The following is a 25,567-nucleotide window of genomic DNA, read 5'->3' as shown; positions in this document are numbered from 1 at the left end:
ACACCATACCAAACACAAAAGGTGGCATGTCAGTCCCTCAATGGCAACAAATCCAAAACTGTACATCATATGCATGTCCAGGCACTACAAACCACCTGTGGTGTGGCACCAATTCTAAGCTGTCCTCCACAATCAATCAGTAATGGTGACCACCCACGGGAGAGATACATAGTTCCAAGAGTGCACGCTGCAGTTACATATCGATACAAGAACCAACCCAAATAAGACAACAATCTGAAACCTACTTGCAAACAATACCCTGACTGTTACGTCCAAGGTCCGTAGACATGCACACAAGGCAGTGGGGCCTTGGCACTCACAAAGTACACCGAATGCACATATCCTGCTATCATCTGCAATGCACTCCCCAGCCGCAATGGAGTCTGCCTGCATTCAACACAGAAGGTACTGGCCTGTGCAGCTAGCCAACAATGAAGTGTATGTGAGGATCTCTGTAAATGGTCCATATCGCAAAAGTGTTATGCTAAAAAACTGATTTCATGTCGCTATGTCTTAGTCCCCTCCCTGAAGCAAGGCTGTGTTTACGGCCACACTATTCCAAATGCAAATGTTGTCATGTGTCACCGCTGCTGCAGTAACAAGTCTAACATGTCCTCCACACTTATTCTGCAAAGGTGGGTACCTTAGCATACTTACATATGTAAATGTGTGTGGTCTGGAGCAACGTATGGTTGTACTAACTTGCCCAAATGACTGAAGGAAAAGGGACTGCACTCTGTATACATATGTGTGCACTCCACATACCACTATCACACTGATCCCATGCATTGGCACATTGCATTACGGGGGGTTCTACCCAACGCCTAGCCTCATGGGTACATTCAGAGGCCTATGGCCTCCACCCATCCACCCAAAAGCCTATTTGTTGGCCACAACCACTACAAGGCAATGCACCCTTGCATTGGAACATGTAGCCACGGACCGTAACTCACTCCAGTTAGAGACGGTTGTACGAATGGATCCAACCAAAGGGACAATCTGAAAACTACTTCCAACCAGTGGCCAGACTGTGAAGTGCAAGGGCCCTAGCCATGTACATAAGGCAGTAGGGCCTTCGCACTCACAACACAACATGGTACACCACTTTGAAATGTTCTGATCACATCTTCAATGCACTCCCCATCACCAATTGAATCTGCTTGCCAGGTACCGTAACTGACTGGAGTTAGGTACAGTTGTAAGAATGGACCAAAACAAGACAACAATCTGAAACCTACTTCCAACCACTGGGCAGCCTGTTAAGTTCAAGGGCCCTAACCATAGACACAAGACAGTAGGGGCTTGGCAGTCACAACACAACATGGTACAGCAGTGTCCAATTTTCTGATATCATCTGCAATGCACTTCCCATCCCCAATAGAGTCTGCCTGCACTCACCACAGAACACAGTCACCTGTTCAGCTAACCGACAATAAAGTAGATGTGAACAGCTGCGTTAATGGTTCATATTTCAAAAGTGTGCTGCTAAAAAAATCCTTTTGTGTCACAGTAACTTGCTGCACTCCCTGAAGCAAGCCTGTGGTCACGGTCACATCATTCCAAACCCAAAAGGTGGCACGTGTCACCACTGCTCCTCTAACAAGTGTAACATTTCCTCTACAATCAATCTGCAAAAGTGTGTACCTTCCAACAATTACATTTTCCAAAATGTGTTGGATGGAGCAAAGTATAGCTATAATAACTAACCCAAAAGAGCGAAGAAAAAGGGAATGCACTCTGCATACATATGTGTGCCATCCACATACAAGTGTTACACTAATCCCATGCATACCCGAATTGTGTTGCAGAGGTTGTGCCCAAGTCCTAGCCTCTTAGGTACATGCAGAAACCTACGGCTTCCGCGCATCCACCCACGGGCCTCGGCCTTGCCCACAACCACTTCAAAGCAACGGAGCCATGAATGGGAACATGTGCCCACCTACCGTAACTCACTGCTGCTACATATAGGTGTATAAGCAGACCCACAGAAGGCAACACTCGCAAACCTACTTGCAACTAGTGCTGAGACTGTTAGCTCCAAGAGCCCAGAGGCAGTACGCGCTTCGCAGTCACAGCACACCATGGTAACCCAAATAAATGTATCCTGCTATCATCTGCAACGCACTCCCCATCCACAATGGAGTCTCTCTGCACACACACACACACACTTGCCTGTGCAGCTACCCAACAATGAACTATATTTGAGTAGCTGTGTTAATGGTCCATAGCGCAAAATATGTGCCATACAGCACTGTATGGCTACAATAAATTACCCAAATGATCAAAGGACAAGGGAATGCACTCTGTATACATATATGTACAATCCACATACTAGTATCACACGCATCACATTCGTAGCTTCATTGCCTTGTGGTGGGTATGCCCGAGGCCTTTGCTGTTGGGTGCATGCAGAGGCCTACTGCCTCCGCCTATACACCCATCAGCAAAGGCCTTGGCCAAAACCACTACAAGGCAATGGACCCATGCATGGGAACATGTGGCCACGTACCTCACCTGAGAAACGCACCACCACAGTCACCGGCACCCCTTCCCAACGCTGCAACGCAAAGGGAACCCACAAAGGCAACATAACCACCGGCACCCCTACCTACCCCCACAACACATTGGCAATATCTCTGTATCATCCGCAATGCAGTCCCCATTCCCAATGGAGCGTCTCTACAGTCAGCAGACCAGGTAGTCCCCTGAAGATGTCCCTGCAAAATGCTGCAATGCACGCAGACAGCATCCGCACACCACTGTCTTCTTTGACCTAAACAAATATATCATATGTTCCGCTTTTCACTCCGCCAAACTTCTCATCCCCTCTTTCACCCACCCGACCACCAGAACCATGCTTTACAGTCCCTTCCGCCGCTGCACTATCCTCTCATACACCATGGCAGCATTTCCCAAACATTTCGACGCACAGCCCGCTTCCCTCCAGCCAACCACTGGCCGTGTCCAATGTTCGCTGTCATCGTGGCACACTGCAAGCCAATGACACTTGTGTCTGTAGAGCGAACAGGGAAATGGGTCTGCGGAGTGCAGCCAGATATCACAAATTTTTTGAGACGTAAATTTCAGATCATTGCATCAAAAGTATTGCTCAGATTCCCACCAAACACACAAAAGCACGCTTTCTGAACATAGTCCTCGCTCCTGCCACAGATTTGGCTAAAATCCATCCAGCCGTTTGGGCTGGAGACGTGCGCAGTTTCCCCATTTCAGTCTATGGAAAAAAAAGCATATCTTTTTTTTTTTTTAATTCTAACATAGTTAGTATTCAAACTTTTATTACAAAGCCTACACCACAACAACGACGGAAGGAAAAATAGGAAAAAAACACAAGCAAAACACAACAAAAAGAACAACAAGCAAAAAGAACAACAAAACCAAATAACCAGAGGCAAGACCAAATGACCCGAGAAACCAACCCCACACTGTCCGGCACACCAACGTGTGTCCTCACTACTTCACTTCATTCAATAATATCTTGTCTAAAAAGTCAATCACTGCACAAGTTTGGTATACGTTGCTGCTTGAGAGCATTGTGAACCACCAATCGTCCATGTTGATGTTCTTAGGGGCATACTTCCCTAGGAAGAGAGATCTCTCATTCACCAACAACTCACATTCTATTATCAAATGTTTCGACGATTCTTCAGCGGTCAAGCAAAATCTGCAGATGTTGTCCTTCGTAGCCGTGTCATGTTTGATCAAAAGTACATCTTCTGTTTGATATACGTTCAACCGTAGTCTTAAAAACTTGGTGCGATGATGTCTAGACGGAAATTGCTTCAAGTACTTTGGTAAAAGGTCTAGACTGTTTGCGGCTGTGCCTAAAAACAAGGCAGTTCTCAATTCGGCCCGCTTTTCATTTTTCTGTATCCAACTCAATAGGCAGAATTTTATTTTCGCTATTTGCGGAGCAGTCATAACGGTCTCCCACTTTATATCGGCGGTTTCGACAATTGATTTTACTTTATTCGCCCAACAATTCAGAATACTTTCATAGGGATGATGCGATGTTGGTATCAAAATTCGATAAGCTGGCGCTGGATTGGTCAGGTACATTTTCCTCAGTGTTGCTATTGATTTACATAGTACGGTGACATATAAAGAATCAAGACCTAACTCATGCCTAATCACTTTTACCGAACTGTAGTTCGGCAGACCAAGGACACGTCTTCAGAACTTTCCTTCTAGCTTGTCCCAACAATGAAAGTTTAGGTTCCAACCAGTTTCAGCGCCAAAAGTAATTGCCGGGACCACTTTCTGCCTGTAAAATGTCAGCACAGGAATGACTGTAAATTTGCCGTATTCGGCATGTATGCAGGCACCTTAAAGTGTGAAGCTAGCCATACAAGGTTTTAGGTCCAAAAGCCAGTCGCACTCTCTTATTGAATTGTTGAATGGTATTCCTAAGTAGCGAATCGAAGTAACATTTTGTATTTTTTCTTGACCAATTGTCCACTTGAATGCCAGGTCTTTGGCCGACGCTACTTTGCCAATGATCAGAGCCTTTGTCTTTTTTTCATTGATCGTCAGATCATTTTCCACACAATACTGTTGAAATCTGACAAGTAGCCTCTGTAGCCCAATTTGTGTTCGATCAATTAGCACAATGTCGTCGGGATATATTACCCAACTGATCGACTGACTATTCACTTTTGGCGGCAAGCAATTTACTTCACCAAGTGCTGATGGAATATCTGCAATAAATAATTTAAACAATAACGCAGCCAAGGGACACCCTTGTTTCAAGCCCTTGTTAATGGGGATTTTGTTCAAAAGCTCACCCAATGCATTTAATCGCACACGCATCGTGGTGTCAGTATGTAGGGCTATCAATGGATGTAGAAGCGAAGATGGACATTGCCACTTAGCCAACTTTCTCCACAGTTGTGCTCAATTTATCGAGTCGGATGCTTGGCGCATGTTGATGAATACCAGAAAGAGCTTTGATTTTTTTTTTAAGAGTCTCCAATTTTAGCAAATTTAATAATAACAGGTTTACTTCCGTCCCCACGCCTTTGGTGAAGCCTGTTTGTCGACAGTCCATCAGACCTTCACAATTTGCCCACCTCGATATTTTACGCTGCAGAAAAGTCACAAAATCTTGCTGATCGTGTCAAGAAGGGCGATCGGGCGATAATTTGTAGGATCCTCCCTACCACCCTTCTTGAATATCGGCACAATAATCGCGGTTAACCATGAGAAGGGTATTTCTTTTAATCTTGAGATTATTTCAAATTGGTGTGCAATGAGGCTGGACCATTGTTCTTTTTTTAAGCATAGCGTTGGTAATGCCGTCGGGTCCAGCCGCTCGAGAATTTTTCAAATGCTGGATTACCGAGGCAATATCTTCCGCACACTCAGTAACATCCCAGTTTTCAGAACCAGCAACCATCAGCGCTTTGTCATAAGATAATTCAGTTCCAAATACATTACGGAAATGACTTTCCCATTTACACCTTGAAATTCCTTTGGACTGCATCACATCTTGATTTAGTGAGCCTTGATTTAAAATCTTCCAAATTTCTCGTAACTTATGCTGTATAATCAGTTTTATCATGTGCTCTCCTCATTCTTGGTCTCTTATTAACGCGAAGGATTTCATCCAATTCCTATATTTCATTTTTCTTTTTTTGATCTCAGGATTAGAGTTACAGCCCAACCGTTTCAGTAGTTGTTTTAAGTCTTTTCGCAGCGACTTCTTTTCACGTAGGACAGTGGAACTAAATTCATGTTTCCTTGTTAATGGAGGTCTGGTACCTGATTTGGTTTCAACTCAAAATTTTTGTAGCATCGGTGCAAAGTTTATTTTACTTCGAGGATACATTTCCAAATCGTATATTTTTTGATAGTTTGTTTAATTATGATGCGTTTATTCTTAATCTGTTCCCACCGTGATTTACTTCCACAGCTGTTATGAGTTTCTCGACTGGCACAGCATTCTCAAGCCTCAATGAAAGTTCCAAATGGTCGTGATCACTATTTGTGGATTTACAGATCCTCAATTTCCTGCCACAGGTTGTTAGAAATTCAGACATAATCTAAAGTTTTATGTGTTGACCCACAGTGCCATGTAGACTTTGGTGGTTTGTCACTTTTGGTCATCCCATTCACCATGTTGCAATGTCGAGCTTCCATGGCTAGATGCCATTGATGTCTTCTCTCTCTATTGAAGTCTGCATTCAATTTTGTGAGCCAATTGCTCTGTTGGTTATTGTCAAACCAAGAGCAGTTTAAGTCTCCGCATATTATTATCTGCAAGTTATGGCATATCAATAAGCCATCGTCAATTACTGAAGTTAAGGCATTCAAGTAGCATGTGGTGGTGATCATCTTTGGATTCCAATAAGTGTTTATCAGTAACAGCCATTTTATTTCTTTGTTGTCGTCCGACTTGAGCTTCATCAAGATTCCTTGCACAAACAAGTTAGGCATGTATACTTTATCTATTGAATATCCAAACGAGTTGTTTATCATGGTCAACAGCCCTGAGAAGGGTCGGCCACACTGTTTTTTTCTAGCCGGGTTTAACAATATTGAGTATCCATCTCTAACTGGAGGCTCACGTAGACAAGTCTCCTGTAGACATACAGCAAAGTTATTTTCAAGCGAGAATGGCAGTTCTTGGTATAGATGAATAAAACCTTGTGTATTCCAGGAAACAAGTCTACCCTGGATTTTTCCATTGTGTATGTCTAGTTAATTATGGCGTTTTCTGACCATTCGGGTGACCGACTTAGGCTGCATAACACCTGGTGATGTCGCTGGATGTATTTTAAACACGTCCCTTAATATGTCTCTTCTTTTTTCGTTAGTGGTACGGGTGTCGCCTTCCACAGACATATTAGGTGACTGATGTTTCTTACTTTCCTCTTTCAGGGTTGAGATGTCAAATCCATATGAGAGGTGTTCGTCTTTAGCTAATAATAGGGTTTTTTCGACAGCTTGCGATCCAATGTGTAAAACCACTTGGTCAGAACAAGCCTCCGATAGATATTCTACAATTTGGATGTCTTCGATGTAATAGTTCTCAATGAAGGAATAGCGTGTAATAGTCGCATTACGTTACTTCTGTTCAGGTTTACTTCATTACCATCTGGAAAATATTGTCAATCCGCATCTTTCCCAGTCACTAGTTGTCGAGCTTTGCTTTTTCCATTTTGCGTCTGAGGATGTTGCACTTGTTGTTTTGCTCTTTGTGCTGATGTGAGTCTTGGATTTAGGTTTGTCTGATGCAGTGTTTTATTTGTGGAAGGCTCAGTGAAGTGATTTTCTGTGCATGTCCTCATTGCTTTCAAGCCTCCGAGTGCAGGCTGTGGTCCCGCTTATAGATCTGCGCCCCGCCCAGAATTAACTTTGGCCAAGCTTTCGTTCACCTTCTTGGAACATATCGTTTGCGTGGCTATTTTGGGTACAATATTACGTGACAGAAGAATCTCCGCTTCTGCTTCATCGGTTGTCTCTGGTTCCAAATCCTCATTAGAATCTATCGAGTACGTAGCCCATTCACATTGGTCAGCAGGTTTGTTTGCTGAATTTCTTACATTTGTTTTGTGGGATGTTTTATCCACGCATCCAAGCCCTACCTCAAAAACTGTGCAGTACTGACATGGAAAACATCATGATGGCCAGAGCTTCCCAGAAAATGCACAGGGAAATGCATGAAGAATAGGCTGCCACTAATTTTTGCCGATGTTATGGGCACAGAAGGGCACTGCCTAAAACCACAATTGGACTACCCACACAGTAGTCTGAAACCATTGGGAATGGCAATGCTGATTGCCAAAAGCAACCTAGAATTGTGGGGAATTCATTTTCTTAAATCCCAAAAATGGGTGCATTACCAGTACTCACCACTATCAGAAAGCCGGCGTTTTAAAACAACACCAGACTTTTTCTTTTTCGTGTAAAACTGAATAAATGAACCCAAAACAGGCCAAAGAAAGACTTACTGAGAGGTGGATCCAATGTAAAGTTATATTCTGAAGTGACTTGAAGGTTTATAACAAGACTGGCTGAGCTGTGGATTTCAGCAGCTTAAGTAAATTTGGACTGAAAGACACTAAAAATCTAAATGTTTAAATTAACTGAGTGACCTACTTTTGAGTGGTACATAGTTGTCACTGTTGAAATGCCATAGTTTTGAACTTAGAATCAGCATTCTAGCTGCATATGTAAACATTGTCTTGACTTAAACTGGGTAACAAAAAGTGACATTTTATCTGAAGCCTGGCTTAATGAAACTGAATTCTGCCCACCAGCTACCCCCGACAGGAGATGAGACTTGCACAACAGCTGTGTTCCCAGGCCTAGCTGCCTTTTTGCTGCTCCCACCAAAAGGGATCTGACACTTCTCTGATTGGATTATCAAGGGACTGCTAGAGACTAAACATAGGACCCAGGCAAAGGGTTTATGGAAGTGGCCATAAATGGCTTCCTCTTGAACAATGGGCCTTCCAGGGCCCAGGCAGATGGTTTATTGCAGGGGTAATACAAATGGCTTCCTCTTGGCAGAAACTGGGAGGGGGAGAAACTGGAGACAGAGGCTGAGCTTGAAGAAAGTGGAAAGACTGGTTTCTGTACCATGTGACCTGAAAAGACACGCCCCTGTAGCCAGAATATGGTTTTAGAAAAAGATGAATAACTCATAGTACGGACTTGTCATAATTATTTAAATGATACCATAATTCTTGTGATTTTTCTGCCCACATTTTAAGAGGTTTTTAGAACCGGTGGCATGATCTGGGGGCAAACTAGCAGTTAAGAGGATATTACTTAAAATGTATGCATGTGAAAAGTCTGATACTTCATCAATTAATGCCTGCATGCCTTGCACACATTTGGGTAAATTTGAGTAAGAATCTGATATTGGTAACCTGACCAAAAAGTGAAATATGTTGCCATTTATGAATGCAAGCTCCCAGGAAGAGCAGATTTGGACAGGGTGTACCTCCTGTGATATGTGATGGGTGCATGTAATTTTGAACAAATGTGTACCTGTGCAAATATGTCTTTTGGGTCAAAATATAGATTGTGTGTAATTTGACAGGGGTGGGTTCTCTGTATCATAAACAGACCTCATCATGATGACACTTCATTTCATTCCCCCAATCAAGGGGAAGAGGATGAAGTGGCCAATGACAAGTGGAGAGGGGTAGAGCCTAGTGATGCTGCACACACACCCATTTTCAAAACACATAAAAGCAGACAGTCAGGACAGATAGGGACATTCAATTCCATTTGCTGCAACGCGCTCTGCCGGACCATACCACATCCAGAGATCCAGACTTCAAATCCATCAATCTCCAGAGAAAGCTGTGCAGAAAGATCCAGAAGCAGTGCTGTACCCAGAGAGAGAGCAGAGCTGACCCAGACCACTGTTAGTAGAACCAGAGAGCTGACCCAGATCACTGTGAAGTGCAGAGACCAGACCAGAGTCCAGTCTAAAACCTGACCAGATCCGTGGCGAGGCCCACCTAATTCAAAAATATATTGTGAGTACCTAGCAGAACTGTGCAGAACCCAATCTCTTAGTTAAAATAATCTAATGCCAGCTATTTTAACTTAAGTAGAACTGCCTCCTAACTGTCACCTGTCATTTGTAAAGTTGTCACCTGTCATTTTCTAGCTGCAAGCTGCACTTGTCACTTTGAATTTTAACATTCCAAATCCGAAAAACTACCTTTATTTAATCGCTCATATCTCCGTGACCGTTTGTCCTAGAAACTTGCAGTAACTTTCCTCTGAAAGCTTAGAATCATAGCTTTTCAACGAACCTAGAACCGCATTCCTATTCATACACTTTTGCCGCAATCGAGAAAAACGCTCTTGCGAATTTGCCGCGATTTGCAAATTTCTCCACGTGTGAAAACAGAAGATTCTTTGCTTTCCTTGCTAAAAATTTGTTTGCCTCTTAAGAACCATCCCTGAATCATTGCTAGAGTGAGCCTGGACTAATATTAACTTGATACCACTCACCCTGAACCTCTAGAGGGAATTAAAAGCATTTTAGCATATTTGTCACTTCATTGCCAGCACATATAAAAGCATTTTGGGCCTGTGTTTCCAACTTCTGTAGTCTAAGCTTGCTGGGGTGAACTGAATTACAGTTGATTGCATTTCTGAGAACTGTGTGCTTTCCTTCCATTTCCTTGCATTGCATAAAGGGGGGAGGGGATTGCCAGAGAAAAGTGATTACATTGTTTTGTTGAAATCATATTGAGTATGTTCTGTATTGCATTTTCATTCAACATTACATCCATCTGAACTTATATAAAGCATTCTCTACCACCTTATTCTTCTGTTCCTATTCACAAGTGTGCCAGGGCCAGACTATCCATTATTGATTACTGCTCATATTAAGTGTCATATTCAATTATTAAATTATTATAAAGTGTGATATATCTATATTGTTTAAATTCTCAAATAAACCTTTTAACTTGCAAAACAGAACTACTTCTTGGCTCAGTGGGATCAGGGGGATTCCAAGAGAGGGGTGTTATATAGGGGTAGTCATCCAGAACGCATGAACTGGACAGAAAGTTATATCAATAAGGGTTTCCATTCAGTATCCCAGACTAGGCATTGACTTAGCTGTAGTGTTGAATTGAATCCTCTTACAGTTTCTGAGTCTAACCGTAGCCGTTTTTTGGGGTTAGCCACCTGTCTTTCATTTGCCTGGACAGAAGCCTTTGATTCAGGGACCTTTGCTGCGTCTATTAATACCAACTTTTTGATTTTTGCGGCACTGGGGTGTTGAAATAACCCTGATTTCTTTGGAGTTGTTAAATTCTGTATGAATTCTTTGGTTTTAGCCAAGTTTTGCACACGCTGGCATTTGGTTGTGCCAGCTTTAGGTAACGTGCTTCCTTTGAGTTTTGTTGAGTTTGTTTCAAGTGTTTTGGCGCTCCCCAAGAAGATGCCAAATGTGTTGCACTGTGTTTTTTTTTAGTCATTTTTCGGTTGTCCACTTGCCAGATCCGAGTTACTCGGTCCACTACGACTCTCGGAGGTTCAGTTGCCACCTGTTCATCAATTGAGTCAACTGTCATTACGATAGCTTCTGTTGACATTGCTGGTGCTGAAATGGCAACCACTGTAACCGGTATAGATGTTGGTATATTCAAACAGTTGGTGGCCGGTAAATCGCATGTATTCACTTTGTTAATAGATGTTAATCCTTCCACCGGCTGCAGACACTGATATAGGAGCTTGGAATTAGGTGAGTCCAGGAGGCGATTTTTATCCAAATGGCGAAACCATTTCATGCACTCAAGGATGGCATTCATCAGGTCTGCTGAATTGGTGTGTTCTTTCATCGCAAGATCGCCTAATCTGTTTTGCCATTGTAAGGAGAGATTTGCCTCCATTTTACTCTTTTGTTGTAATAAAGAGTAACTATGAGACAAATTTGATAATTTTGTATCAAGGTGAACTAACAGGCTTCCTTGGTCCTTTAATAAATCATTCAGTGATTCGTAGAGTTTTATAAATGGAATCAGTGCCAAAGACGTTGCTGCTAATACGTTCTTATATATCTGAATTGAGGCAGCCGCTGAGATGTTAGTCTTCATGGCACTTTCCAAGTCTGGTTCTTTAGGTAAATGATTTATGTTTACTGAGTAGTCGCTGGAAGTGTCTGTTGAGTCTATTGTTTTGGGACACTTCCAAGGTCGTATTATCAGAACAATGATGTTGTGCTGACAGGTTGGACAGTCGTCTTTTTTCCAGGGAGAGATCATTTGTTGGTAAGTTTTTTAAGTGCGGCGTGCTGGTACGTTAGCAGTTTACCAAGGAAATTCGAGGCACTATAGCTCTATCCAGAACCACAGGTGGCTGTGTGGCCTCAACAGCTGATTTTATTGTTGTCTTCGCAGGTTGAACAAAACTCTTAATCAACTTATCTTTAATTTGCGAATAGTCTTCCTTTAGACGTTCAGTCAATCTGGCTTCACGACCCACAAAGTCAATGCTCCGCTTTGACCAATCTAATAGTCCAGTATTTTGACTGGTTTTAGCGCCGCTAAGCAACTCTTTTCCTTTAATTGATTTGTTTCCTGGTATAGACGGTACATCTGTGCTATATGACACAGCACTCTTTCTGTGCATGTAGGCGGCACCATTTTCGGATTTTTGGAGCGTTTCCACTAATGTTTTTTTTTGAGCTGGCCTTGGCAGCCACATTTTGGGTGACTCGCTCGGTGTTGCTGCCGTCCGGAAACTCAAACGTCGTCCACAAAGTCCGACTTTGTGTTTGTTTACTAGAACAGAGCACAGTTATAGGTGGCGTACTTGGCGTGATGAAAGGCAACACCCGACCTCTCTCAGCTGACACCGGGTTATTAGCTGTAAGATTACTGCTCACTGGCTCCCCGAGTGTCAGTGGTCGGTTCATTTCCGGACTCTGGTCAACTTGCGTAGTTTGAGAGTTACATGTTTGGGGTTCCTGTAGTACCAATGATGCGCCCCTTTATTCGCGCCAGATCGAAGGCACTTGTGCTTCCAGTAGTTCTGAATCTGTAACCTCAAATGGAGATTGGCAGAACGTCGAGTCGATGGTTATTTTACCGGTAAACCACCTTCTTCTACTCTTTCTTTACTATCTTTACCATCTGGCAGAAACGCTTCTGTTATATCGGTTTGGGGTTGTATTCTTTGCGGTGTTCGGTTCATAGTTTCTCCTCCCAAGTTTGTGGCTCCATTATATGGAACATCATGAATCGCCTGCAAAGTAAGCCTCATACCCTCAGACGTTTCAGCGGCTTCACAGTTAACGTTGGCAACAGCAAGATTTTGTAGAGAAGGTACGACGGCCAGTGAGATACATTGCATGAGCTTTTCACTGCTTACCTCGTCAGTTTCAGTATTGCGGGGGCCAACTTCAGTGCTGTCGCTCATGGTCAAATGCCGGCATTCAAAGAGAGTCTTTAACCTTGTCTGTTGGACCGGCGCCGCCATTTCTGTGTCACTAGCAATGGCGGCAACCGTGCTGATCCCAGTCGGCTTTTTCCTCGCCGTTCTTTTGTGGACTGGGGCAGACTGGGGACTCTCACGGGACTCCGCGCAGCGCTCCACGCAGTCCAACACCTTTTAAGGTGTAGTCTCGTGAAAACAGCAAAATTAAAGGGCCAACACCATAGAAGTCGCGTCGCAGTTGCTGCAGCTCCTCACACTGACAAAGAGACTGGGGCAGACTGGGGTCTCTCACAGGACTCCGCGCGGCGCTCTGCGCCGTTCAACACCTTTTAAGGTGGAGTCTCATGAAAACAGCAGAATTAAAGGACCAACACCATAGAAGTCGCGTCGCAGTTGCTGCAGTTCCTCACTGAAGAAAATGTGGAATTTGGGCCACACCCTATAAGCCCCCCCCCTGAATAAACCTCCCCAAACTTGCCAAAAAATAATTCATATACTTTTTTTGCAAAGTTTGGTCACGATTCGTCCAGGGGAGCGAAGTTATAAGCCACCAAAAAAGAGGTCTTCCTATGGGATGTGAAACTTAACCATATCTACACGGCTGTGTAATAAAAAGAACAATTAGAATATAATCCAAGAAATCACAAGACACTATTTGAAGATTATGTATTAAAGAGAGCCCAAGAACCCAACAAAAGAAGTGAAGAATTCTGGTCCAAGAAGTCAAGAAAGACTGTTGGTACTAAAGGACTGGGATTAGAAGTACCCTCAGGAGAAGGGAGTCATTCTCCTGACTTCATTTATTTTTTTTCATAGTGGTAGGGTCAGTAAGGATAGTTTTGGACAGCAGACTTATTTCTTTAGGACATTTCACAACTGACTGACAAGCACATTAGTTAATAACATAGGTAGGGAACACCCTTAGTGTTAGGGAAAGACAGGCGTTATCCTTTTATTATAAAAAAAAAACTTGGCTGATGCCCTCTGTCGGAGTCTGTGTCCTTCTTCCAACTTGCCAGATTATATATGATATCGCATTTGTAACGTGCCTATACACAAGTGTTTCAAGGCACGACGAGGCAAGGGAGGGGGAACAGAGGGAAGTCAGAGACAACGATCTTACTAGGCCTGGTGAAATTGAGATTGTGCAAGTGCAGGGGAAGGTGGAAGGGGAAAAGTGCCAGGGGAAGGGAGAGGGGGCAGTGCAGTACATGGGATCGACAGTAAGAAAAAAATAAATAGAATAAATAAAAGCAATAAGAAAAAAGTGCTGCCAGCTGGTGGCAAGTGCAAGGGTAAGTGCAGGCATCAGGTATCAAGTGTTGGTAGGGGACTTGTAGGGATACAGAAAACAGTCCCCAAGTGCGGGGGTTGCCAGGGAGGCAGTGCAGGTGTGCAATTGGTGGGGGAGGGGACATAGGCCCAAGATCAGAGGGTGGGCAGGTGACCAGTGCAGTATTAGCCAGGAGTTCAACAGGGGAGAGGAGGAGAGAAAGCAGAAGCAAAGAGGAAGGTTTTGAGGTGCTTCCGGAACCAGGGATGGTTCTCCTCAAGTTTCAGGGAGGCTGTTTCAGAGGGAGGTCCCAACCGAAGAAAGAGATCTACCACCAACTTGTTGCTTGGAGAAGTGACTGACCCTGGAGGGAGTTGGAGGCGGATGAGCGAAGAGCTCGAGAAGGAAGATATTTAGGAAGAGAGAGTTGAAGGTATTACAGCCCCAGGCCCCAGAAGGCCTTGTGGACAATACAGAGGGTTTTGAACGTAATCCTCGCAGCCATTGGGAGCCAGTGCAGAGGTTTGAGACCTGGAGAGATACGATCCCTGGGCTTGAGGCCAAGGACAAGACTTGCAGTCCTGTTCTGGATGAGTTGCAGAGGGTGGAGAGTAGAAGCAGGCAGATTTAGAAAGAGGCTGTTGCAGTAGTCCAGCCTAGAGAGAACCGGAGCTCTGGATAGAGTGAGCTTCTGGGGGAAGGAGAGGAAAGGAAGAATACTTCTGAGGAGCTGCAGCTGGTAGTGTGACTTCTTAGAGATGTCAGAGATATGAGGAGAGAAGGAGAGTGTGGAGTCGAAGATGACCCAGAGGTTTTAAGCCTCACAGGTGGGAGCAGAAAGAGGGCCAAGAGAGGCTGGCCATAGAGCAAAGGGAAAGGAGGGAGCCGGTGTGCCGATGAGGAGAATCTCAGTCTAACTGGCATTAAGGCAGAGATCATTGGCGGCACACCATTCCTGGATAGCAGACAGACAGTCAGAGATGAGAGACGAAGAATACACCAGAGCATACTTGTTCAAAGGCTTAAAATATGTTTGGTATCTGTATCAGCATTACATGGTATCCAGCCTTTTTATTGCACTTTTTTCTTTGCAGAAATTTTTCCCCACCAATTTTGTTACTGTTTTTGTAACCCAAAATGCAGAGTTGTATATGGGTAAGGAAATATGGAGTGAGGTCTAGGTGGGGGCCTGGTGGGTTGGGGGTGGGTTTGCATAGGTCTGCCCCTGCCTTTTGCGGTAAAAGAAATTGTAAAAAGTTCAGATGAAGAAATAGGCAGTAAAAAGACAGAGCCTCATTACGAGTTAGGTGGAAAATCAGAGGTGAATCCTCCAAAAAATAGCCCCGAGGAATTACTGATCCCACCATTTCCACCTGATTACAAATGGTAGTGGCGGTGTAATTTATCTTGGGTCCATTGGACCCAAAGGGGCATTTTTATGTGGAATTACAGCAGAAGGATTTATGATTTTTCGGCGTTTAGTGGGAAGATTTACCTCCAGGGTTTTGCTGGAGGTAAATCCTCCATTCAAAACACAAACTCATAATTTGGCGTAGCAGTAAAATTTGCAGTAACGCAGTTACTGCCAATTTTCCCACTTACCGCCTAACTCATAATGAGGCCCACAGAACCGTGAAGATTCTATTGTTAATTCAAGTCTTCCCAGATTAAGCAATGCCCACAGAGACATTTTACTGACACAAGCATGGCCAGTTAAGGAATCCACAGTGTTTATAGTCTTAAAAAGCTTAGAGACATAAAGTTATGTACCTGAAAGGCAACTTAACTGCTTAACTGTGTAAGTTGCCATACCCCTCCAACCCACTGGTTTCGATTCTCGCCTCCACCCATTCACCATTTCCCACTTCCCTTCTCTTTCTCAAACCCTAAACCTGTTCCTTTGCTCACACCCTGACACTCTCCCCTTATGTTCTGAAGCACACACAACATGTTATAAAACATCAATCAATAAATAAATCCGCACCAACGAGGTTGGCGGTAACCCGCCAGTGCTACCGGGGGGTGGGGCGACTTTGAAACACTGAATCTGCTGTCTGACTTGCCGGTGCCACGGGGACATTACAAGTCGTCCCGGCGGAGCAGGAAGTCAGGCGGGGGATTCGATAACTCCCCAATCCCGTGGAGTCTAATAGGACGCCACGGGAATGTGAACTCGGAAACACTGGCACTGTTGCTAACGGTGCCGGTGCTTCCATGACAACTGCCTACCAGCGCTGTTGTGCCCAGCAGGTTCATACCTGCCGGTTACGGCGGCCCCGGCAGGCAGACTTGTAGTGTGGCAGTCCGGAAACAAGGGTTTCCGGACCGCCACCCTCGTAATGAGGCCTTAAGACATTATACCAGTTATGAAAGGATTCTTGTCCACATTCAAATCAACAAATCGTATGTGTATTTTTATGCCCCACAATATGCTAGTATTGTGTGTGTGGCTCCTTCGAGGCATTAGCACTTTGCACAGCCTCCTCTTGGGTACTACATACCATCACTCTCTTTGCTGGCTATGTCCAGTGCTGAAGCTCTTTCTGTGTCTATCTGCCATTGGCGCAGTTTGCTTGCTTCCTGAAAAGCCATGTCCATCTGGATGTCGTCGTCTTGAATTTCACAAAACAGCCCTAAAGACAAAACATGGGGTGTTGGTTACGTCAGAGTGTACCATAGCAGGATGACTAGACGGCAGACAGCTGGACTTCATTGGGGTTTTTAAGACAATGGGTAACTTTGCAAGAGTGGCATGGCGAAGGGTGGGGGAAAGGAAAGTGAGAGAGAGCACACCTGTAGCAAGACCAACTAATGGTGAACAGATCTGGAGCCGCAGGCGAGTTTATTTCTGTGAAGGGGTGGGTGACAATAGACAAGAGACACGTGGAGAAAGTCCCATGGAGAAGGGGTAGACTGTGAAAGCTAGAGGGCCAATTTGGAGTTTGATAGTGAGGGAGTAGCAGCTGATTCACAAGGGGTTTAGACAGTGAAGTATCTAGTAACAGTCACATGGGGCCAAGACATGGGGAAACAGGAGAGATCCCAGTTTGGAGTCAAAAGTCAAAAGGCCAGGTGGATAGATTCTCAATGTGGAAGGCCAAAGCAAGAAGGAGCCCAAGACAGACCCCAGGGGACAGCTTTAGAGCAGGGACGTTTTTATGGGAGGGCAAAAGGGGCACTTCCCAGGGCCCCCACCCTGGAGGGGGCCCCACAAGGCTGCCTGATCTAAAGAAGTAAGATTACTTTGTTCACCAGACTTAAATAGCACACACAAGGATATTGTATTGCATGGTGTTGAGGCTCTAAACCTATTGCCTGTCTGTTTTGGAAAGTACATTTTTACCTCAATCAATTCATTATGTCATGCTTTCTGTGTTCACTGTGGCATATATAGTTTCTGTGTTCCTTGCAGCACAACTCCTGTAGCATTCTTTCCTTCCTGTGGCAATTGTGTTGATCATGTGCAATAGCCACATTTGAAATGCATACTGGTAAATTGAGTGCCACAATGGTTCAGAAGTTAGCTCAGTGTGTTAAGCACTCATTGCAGTGATATGTGTTCCTATGCAAGATTAGACTAGCACATTCCTGTAAGGCTGGCCAAACCTTTCCAATTTCTGAAGGTTATAAACCTGCCTGCATATGTACTTAGTCGTATAGCACAACAGGTGCTATTATCAGCAATATACCTGCACCAGATAGGGGTTGCTATAAAAACGAACATGTCATCCTTATGGTGAAGGTCTAGAAATTGGTTTGCTCAGATGGGGTGTTGCAAACCCTAGGCAATCCCCTCCAACGATGAGCATAAACTGTTAGTCCAAGAGATGAATAAGTATCAGAATTTGGAACCAAAGCATTCATGCTTGTATCCTGGCTTTGCCAGCAGACAATATAGTGATCCTATCAATCATCTTATATTTCGTACATTATTGTACTGTCTTCTGTAAAGTTTGCCTCCTTGCATGCTGGTGGCATTGTTTAGCCCATTACTTGATCTTTCTTCTTATGTAGGCCATTTGAGTGCAAGGGGTGGTAGACAGAAAGGAGCAGACCAGATGGTGAAGGGCTCCGGCAAGCATATTTTAAAGTCTGCTCGATTGACACAAAAAAAACGCTTTGCATTTTTGTAAAAGCCAAAGGTTTTTCTGTATGTTTATAAATGACAATATGACAAGCCAGTGTTTTGGAAGTATGTAAAGCTTTAAAATACAAAAGACCAACCCAGATTAAATTTGTTAAATGACATTGTTTGTTATTCTGATACTGACATATGTCTCTTGATGATGGAGAGAATGAAGTTAGAATCATTCTGTGTTACACCCTTCTGTAATATTTTGTTTTGAAAAATGGTCACGTTTGGTAATCTATTGTGTGTACTTTCCAAGTCAGTTTTATAAAATGAGATTATTTTAGTTCATGGTAAGAACTGGTAATGAAAGTGTTCAAATGCAGAAATTGCAGAGTTGGCACAAATCCCAGATTCACCCCTTAACCAGTTTGTGTAATGCTGGGCATCTAATGTCATCTTGCAATACCTAGCCTCTCAAAATTGCCAGTCCCTAAAACTTTCAAAGTTGTCTGCCCTTCAGAGAGATTTCCTTCTCAGGGTATGAGAACAGCCTCACTCATGGTTTCACTGGCTATAGTGTTGCTTCCACTATAACAGTGAGCATTAATATATATTGCACACCACAGGCACTTTATTCTTTTGATCTCTAATGGCAACACTATTTGAAAACTATGTCCCATTTATAATCTCAGTCTGTCTGGATATAGACACCTTCCTGGTAGCTTCTAATCTGCAACCACTATCCATGCTATGGTACGTGTAGCTTTCTCCTTCTTACCAATTGGTCTGCTCTATCCATGCTTGAGCAAGTTTACATTCTGTGAGGCATCAAATGTGAGATCTCTGTCTATTCTGGATTACATGTACCTTTTACATACAGTCCTGCATTAATACTACAGGCTGTTTACCCCTCCTGGATTCTATTGATATAAAGTCTCCTGTATCTATGCATGCTAGAACAGAAGTAACATCTTCGTAGACTGATAAACAAGTAGCATTTGAAGGACAACATTATCAGTCTGATTAGAGCAAGAATGAAGAGGGTAAAGGGACTTAAAGGGAGTAAACATCCTTATTTTTAATGCTGTGAGGCAGCATATCAACCTATGGGTTGTGATTGCGGCAGGGGTGGGGGGAGTGGGTCAGATATTCTTGATCACTTAATTCCTTTCGTTTGGTGAAGGGGGCCCCAAAGAGGTCCATGGCCAGGGCCCCAAAAGTGCTTAAGATGGCCCTGCTTTAGAGAATTCATGGATAGGAGAGATTCAGATCGGTGGTAGAGAAAAACTGAATAGAGTCCTGCGGGGTTAGACAGAAGGGAGCTGCTGAGTCTCACTGGAGTAAGGATGGTGCCAACTCAAGATAGTGGGGGTCAGGTTCCAAGTCCCATACATCGGTAAACATTGAGGTGCACTTTCACCACCATTTTTACCAATCTGCAGGATTTTCTTCCATTCATCAGGCAGAGTTCGGGAGCAGGACAGTCTTAACATGTCCATCACTCCACCTTACAAATGTGGGTACAGCACCATCAACATGTGATTTTCATTCTGGCAGTAATGCAAAGGGTTCCTATGGAATCTGCCTGAAGGAAATCATTGTTAAAGCCTCAAGCGATCAGTAATTGGCCGAGGCATTTACATTTTCAAGAAACATAGTGGGGAAAAAAGTGGAAAGGCAATTTTGGTGTGTCTTAATCTTTACTTTTCTATGTGCTGTAAAAGTAAAAAATTGCATTGTCGGGATCTTTTGCACTTAAGTGGCAAAACACAAGTGGGCCACTCTGTGCAATTAATGTTGCAAAAGAAAATTACTCCCAGTGATGTAAAGAGGGGTTGGATGCATGTAAATGTAATGTCTAATGACGGTAAACAGGATGTTGATGGAGCGAGTGCCAAGAAGGATTGAACAGCAATCTCATGCGTTAGAAAGAGGAGTTACATGAGTGTAATGCTGGTACAATGAAACAATGCATATGTTTAAACTCAATATTGCTGGTGTTATAATTATTTATTTAAGGGATTACATGATGATATTGCAGAGCCTTTTAAGGTAGACTGCATGTCATACAGGGTCCACTGTGGGTTGAACCTGGTCCTGTGAAGGTCAGAAAGAGGTCTCATGTTATGTAGGACTGATGTTGTTGAGACATAACATGTCTCAACAGTTGTATGATTTCTTTAAGGTTTGCAGATGCTAGAAAATATGTAAAAGTAAGCTATGAAACAGAATGGATGAAAGTCTGAAATTAATTTCATACCTAGAAGAGTCCAAGCCTCAATGCTGGTCGGATCAATGCTGGTGGCATCCTCAAAGAAAATCTCTGCTTCTGCGTAGTGCTCCAGCAAAACAGACACAATACCACAGAGTAGCACACTGTGTAAACATGATGGTAAGAAACAAAGGACAAAGTGAAGATGATTGCTATGATATGAAGGGAAGAGGAACACAGAGAAAAGTGTGTAAAAGAAACAGGTGGTATGCACAGAGGAGACAGGCAGAGGTGAGACATGCAAGAAGAGGCAGTGTGACAAAATAAAGGAGATTGGTATGATAGATAGTACCAGATACAAACACAACAGGTGAAAGATGTAAGAAAGAGGTGATTAAAAGCAACAGAGGACGTAGAGGAGGTAAGACTAGAAAAACACATTACTTACCCCTGGTAATGTTCTTTCTACTGGATGTTCCTCCCAGGGATTCCTCATCCTTGATATACCGATAGCCTGCTTGCAGCTTCGGAAAATGTGTTCCACAGCAAAGGGCACACATGCATCATCGAGTCGAAGTCCCTCGCCGGCTTCGCTTCCATCCCCACACCCGGACATTATGTTGATGTTGGTATAAGTCGCATGCACCGCGCCCATTGCCTCAGTTCTAGTTCCCCCCCTTCTCGCACCACCGACTTAGGATACATAACCCTTATAGGCGTTGAAAGAAGAAGAATCGATTTAACAAACATATACCCACAGTCAGCAGAGTAGGCTGGGAGGACGATGAGGAATCCATGGGAGGAACATTGAGAAGAAAGAACATTACCAGGGGTAAGTTATTTGTTTTTCTAATGGATTGTGTCCTCCCATGAATTCCTCATCTTTGACAGACTCACAAACAGCAGTTTTGTAAATAGAGGTTAGACTAGTGAGTTTAGCGCTACAGATTTAAACTGTGTAAAACAGCTTTTCCAAACCTCGCATCCTGACCCGACAATCTAGGCAGTAGTGTTTTGAAAAGGCGTGTATCAAAGATCAGTTTGCAGCATTACAAATGCCCTGCACCAGTACACCTCTATGCAGAGCTGAAGTGGTTGCCACACCTCTGGTAGAACGTGCCCTAACATTTTCAGAGACATCCTTTCCGATCACAACATTCCAAAATACACAGAATGATCCAACGTGTCATGGCCTGCTTAGTCATAGCCTGACCTAATCTATGTCCTGTATAACCCACAAAGAGCTGGTTGTGTGAAGGCATCATGAAGTAAGACAAAGACAACAGATTCAAGGCCTAACTTTCTCTATGCTAAGGCGGGATTTCCCTACCGAAGACACTAAGGATAGTCTGTGTCAGTAAGGTCAACTTAAAATTCTGTCTGTGTCCAAAACCTATACTTGCCCTCACAACTAAAAATAAACAATGGGCTTCATTACGAGTCCAGCGGTAACCGAGGTGGTAAAACCACCTGGTTACCGCCGGACTCGTATTACCATTCCGCCTCCGTGATTCCCGGAATTACCGGGGCATTACAATCCGGTTTCCCGGGAATCACGGATGCGGAATGGTGTTAATCCCCATTCCCATTGAGTCCTTTGGGACTCAATGAGAATGGTGATCATGGAAACACCGGCAGCATCTCGTAATGCTGCCGGTGTTTCCTCATCCGCCTGCAGGCGGGCGGTGTTAAACCCGCCAGGTCAAACCTGGCAGGAATATCACCTCCTGCCTGCAGGAGTCGGGATCAGGCGGTCCGTAAACAACGGTGGCGGCGGGTTTACCGCCACCGTTATTTCCAGACCGCCTGATTTGTAATGAGGCCCAATGTGTAGAGAGGTCAGTGATAAAAGAAATAGTTTTCAAAATAAAGCTCAGAGATTCTTCCAGCTCCTGGCTTACTTTCCAACTTCTCCTTCCCCAAGTTCAAAACAGTTCCAAAAGGTCTCAAGGTTCCCTTCCCCAAGAGTTCAGCTCTTTTAGCTTCAAAAGGCCTCCCCAAGAGTTCACCACAGTTCACAACATCTCTGGGTTCCCTTCCTCAGGAGGTCAGTTCTTTCAACTTCAAAAGTACAATCAGTTCAAATCTATTGGCTTCCAAAAACAGTTGCAGTTCAACTTTGTTATCATCCAGGCTTTCCAAATAGTTCATACAAATTGCTCTATTTCTCATTCACTTCAGCAATCAGTGACAAAATATAGTTTCTGTAACTTTGCTTTTCTTGACTCTTTCCAAGCAGGGGTCACTCGGTCTAGGCGCAATCGTCGGACCACATGGTCCACCCATCACAGGCCACGCAACCAATAACCCTTGGCACGTTGATATACTTCTGTATTCATTGGGCTTTCTTGCCAACACAGGTTTTCTTTCTCTGGACCTGTTGTCAGGATCTTACGGTGAAGGTTCTCCAGGAAGGGGAAGACAGTGCATAGAGTTGGAGGTTGCTATGCTTGTTTGTGAAATGTCTGGAATGAGTGTTAGTGTTTTTGTGTGACAATAAATGTTTCCTTAACGTAGGCCTCATTTCCTTGAAGCTGATTGGTGATGGGCCTGGAGAGGCAGCTTGGAATTTTAGGCAGGATTCTAAACTGCCTTTCATTCAGAACATGATCAGAGCAGGTCAAAGAAAACTTGCTCTCCAAGGAAAGCAATAAAAGTTGGATCTGAAAAACAGGAACCAAAGAGGTATGTGTAGTTAGTTACTGAGAGTTTCCTAAAGATTTCAGTTGGAGTAAATAACTTCTGTATGTCAGGCATGGCAGTCTGATTGCACCTGGTCCTGTAGTGCCCTATCCTCGTAGGTCTTGTCATGCCTACAGAACCTCAGAGCCTTTCTATTCCAGATGGAGGTTATTCAATACATTGCCAGGAAAACGGTGTTTGCATTACACATGCCGTTAGTGTCACGTGATTAGAGACTGTCACGTGATCTTTAATCTACGTTATTAGCAGCGTTTGGAAGCCGCTCGCTGCTTCTGATTAAAACACATGGAGTTCTTTAGCTGAAGTTTGAATCTGCGTCCTCGCAACTCTCTTCAACATTCTTTTGGGATTACTGTTCATGTTCTTTCCTGAGCTCCGTCTGAGGCTAGATGGATTTTGCATTCCTGCCACCTTTCGGAACACCCAGCAGTGAATGAAAGCTATTGCTGTGTGTGCAAAGTGGCATCCTTGGTAATTGTTCTGCCGTGTGTAAGGATACCACACACGGTTTAATTGAACTCCTCCTGCCGCGTTTAGAAATAAAACATGTGGCTCTCCGGAACGAGTCCTGCCACCTGTGATTAAACAACAGGCGGATTCCTGAACTCATTCTGCCGCATTTCAGGAACATGTGTGCGGCTCCTGGAAACCAAACGTGCGTCTCCTGGAAATCAAACGTGCAGCTCTCTGGAACGTGTCCTGCCGCCTGTGATGAAACAACAGGCGGATTCCTAAACTCGTCCTGATGCATTTAGTGAACGAGTGTTCGGCTCCTGGAAGTGTTCTGCCGCGTGTGTTTTACTAACGTGCGGTTCCTTTGAACTCATCATTCCGCATTCTGTTTTGTTCTTGGGTGTGATACACTGCTCTACTTTACCAATCTAGTACATTGAAGTAGTCATCCTTTGTTTTTTCTCATTTTAACAAGACTACCTCCAGATCTACAAGGGCAAGGAACGCTTCTTCCAACAAACACTTATTGTTGTTGACTTGGAAGGTTATTAGTGCACAATTACTTTGGACGCTACCCTGTGGTGCACCAACCTGGTATCTAGCGTGACCCTCGTGCTGTTCGGGATACGTTTCCCTTACTAACCTTTCCCTCCTTTTCGTTGGTTCTCCCTTGGATTGCCTTGGAGTCCTTTTGTCAGATCTTCTCCAGCCATCAACGTCCACAGGTTAGTGGTGTCCTTATTGGTTGTTTAGTAGAGAGAACTAACTGCTGTGACACATTCATGATACATTATTTTCTCCTAGGCTGACGTCCCATTGTTTTTCCACTCCTTTTCCAGTGATTCCTCTCTCTGACTGTTAGGCTCAGTCATAGAGTGACATAATTTGGAAGGTCTATTCTTGACTTCACTACCTTCAAGCCATTTCCTCTCCTCAAGGATCCGGAAGAACCCTACTACTTGTATCCTTGCATGGTTATACCTTTATCCTTTACTGGTCAGTGATAGATACATTGGTTGATTTATGACACTGAAATAGTTAAATGAATATCTGTTGCCACTGTAAATATTTAATTAGGCGTTTGACTAGTTGCGTGTGTTTAATTTATGTGAATCAGCTGAATTTGAATTTCTGAAGATTACCGGCATGTGGTCAGCTTTCAGATGTGAAGGCGGTATACAGAGCTGAAGCGCAGAGGATGGGGATTTTAGAGTAAAGGATTTCTATCTGCTGCGACGTAGGGACAAAATTTCATGGCAACATGCAACTACCGGAGCAGGATTTAATTGATATAAACTTAGGCAGTAGAAAGAAGTGGCGCAATGGCGCAGTAGAAGTAATCAGAACAAAAAATTGTTTGAGAAACAGAAATAAATGGAAGGAGTGGTGGCACAATAAAAGTAATCGGACGTTTAAATAGTTTAAGTAACAGAAACAGGTGAGGCATGCGGCAGCGCTATAAAAGTAATCGAAATAACAAATAATCTAGTAACTGAGAAACAGATTGGAGGTGCGGCTGCACCAGGAAAGTAAACAAGAGACAATTAAGTTTAAAGTCAGCAGAAAACTGCACAGAGGCGCTACTGCGCGAAAAGCATTAAGTGACACAGACTATTACTTAAACAGTGTAACCAATTGAGAAGTTAACCGAAGGGTTGTCTACTACAGCAACTGTAGTCTTTCTTTAGAAAAAGATCCGCCTAGTAAATACATTCAGGAAGTAAGGTAGAAAGAAACCTGTATACAAATATTGATTTAAATTCCAAAAAGAAATTAGTAGGAGTTTAGAGAATTTCAAGCAGAAGATCCTGAAATAGCCTGCAATAAAATCAATATCTCGAGGAAGAAAAAAATGTAAAGCTAAGTGAAGACACACTCGCTGTCAGTTTCTTCTAATAAGATTGAGCAAGACATCAGTAAT

At 43.6% G+C, this 25,567-nt stretch overlaps 1 protein-coding gene across 3 annotated transcripts in view; it reads right to left on the bottom strand.

Moving 5' to 3' along the window:
* The window catches only part of CFAP70 (cilia and flagella associated protein 70), a 1,359,754-nt gene that overhangs the window by 570,946 nt on the left and 763,241 nt on the right, over nt 1-25,567 (bottom strand). For all 3 annotated transcript variants that reach the window (XM_069613256.1, XM_069613257.1, XM_069613258.1), the window contains exons 19-20: nt 20,539-20,654; nt 16,708-16,839 (exon numbers count right to left, since the gene is read on the bottom strand). In XM_069613256.1, coding sequence (XP_069469357.1) covers nt 16,708-16,839; nt 20,539-20,654 — 248 coding nt within the window. The remainder of the gene's footprint in view (nt 1-16,707; nt 16,840-20,538; nt 20,655-25,567) is intronic.

Source organism: Ambystoma mexicanum, chromosome 5p, assembly GCF_040938575.1.
Source record: "Ambystoma mexicanum isolate Mex_15411 chromosome 5p, UKY_AmexF1_1, whole genome shotgun sequence".
NCBI classification, from domain to species: domain Eukaryota; kingdom Metazoa; phylum Chordata; class Amphibia; order Caudata; family Ambystomatidae; genus Ambystoma; species Ambystoma mexicanum.
This window is presented reverse-complemented; position numbering and strand designations above follow the sequence as displayed.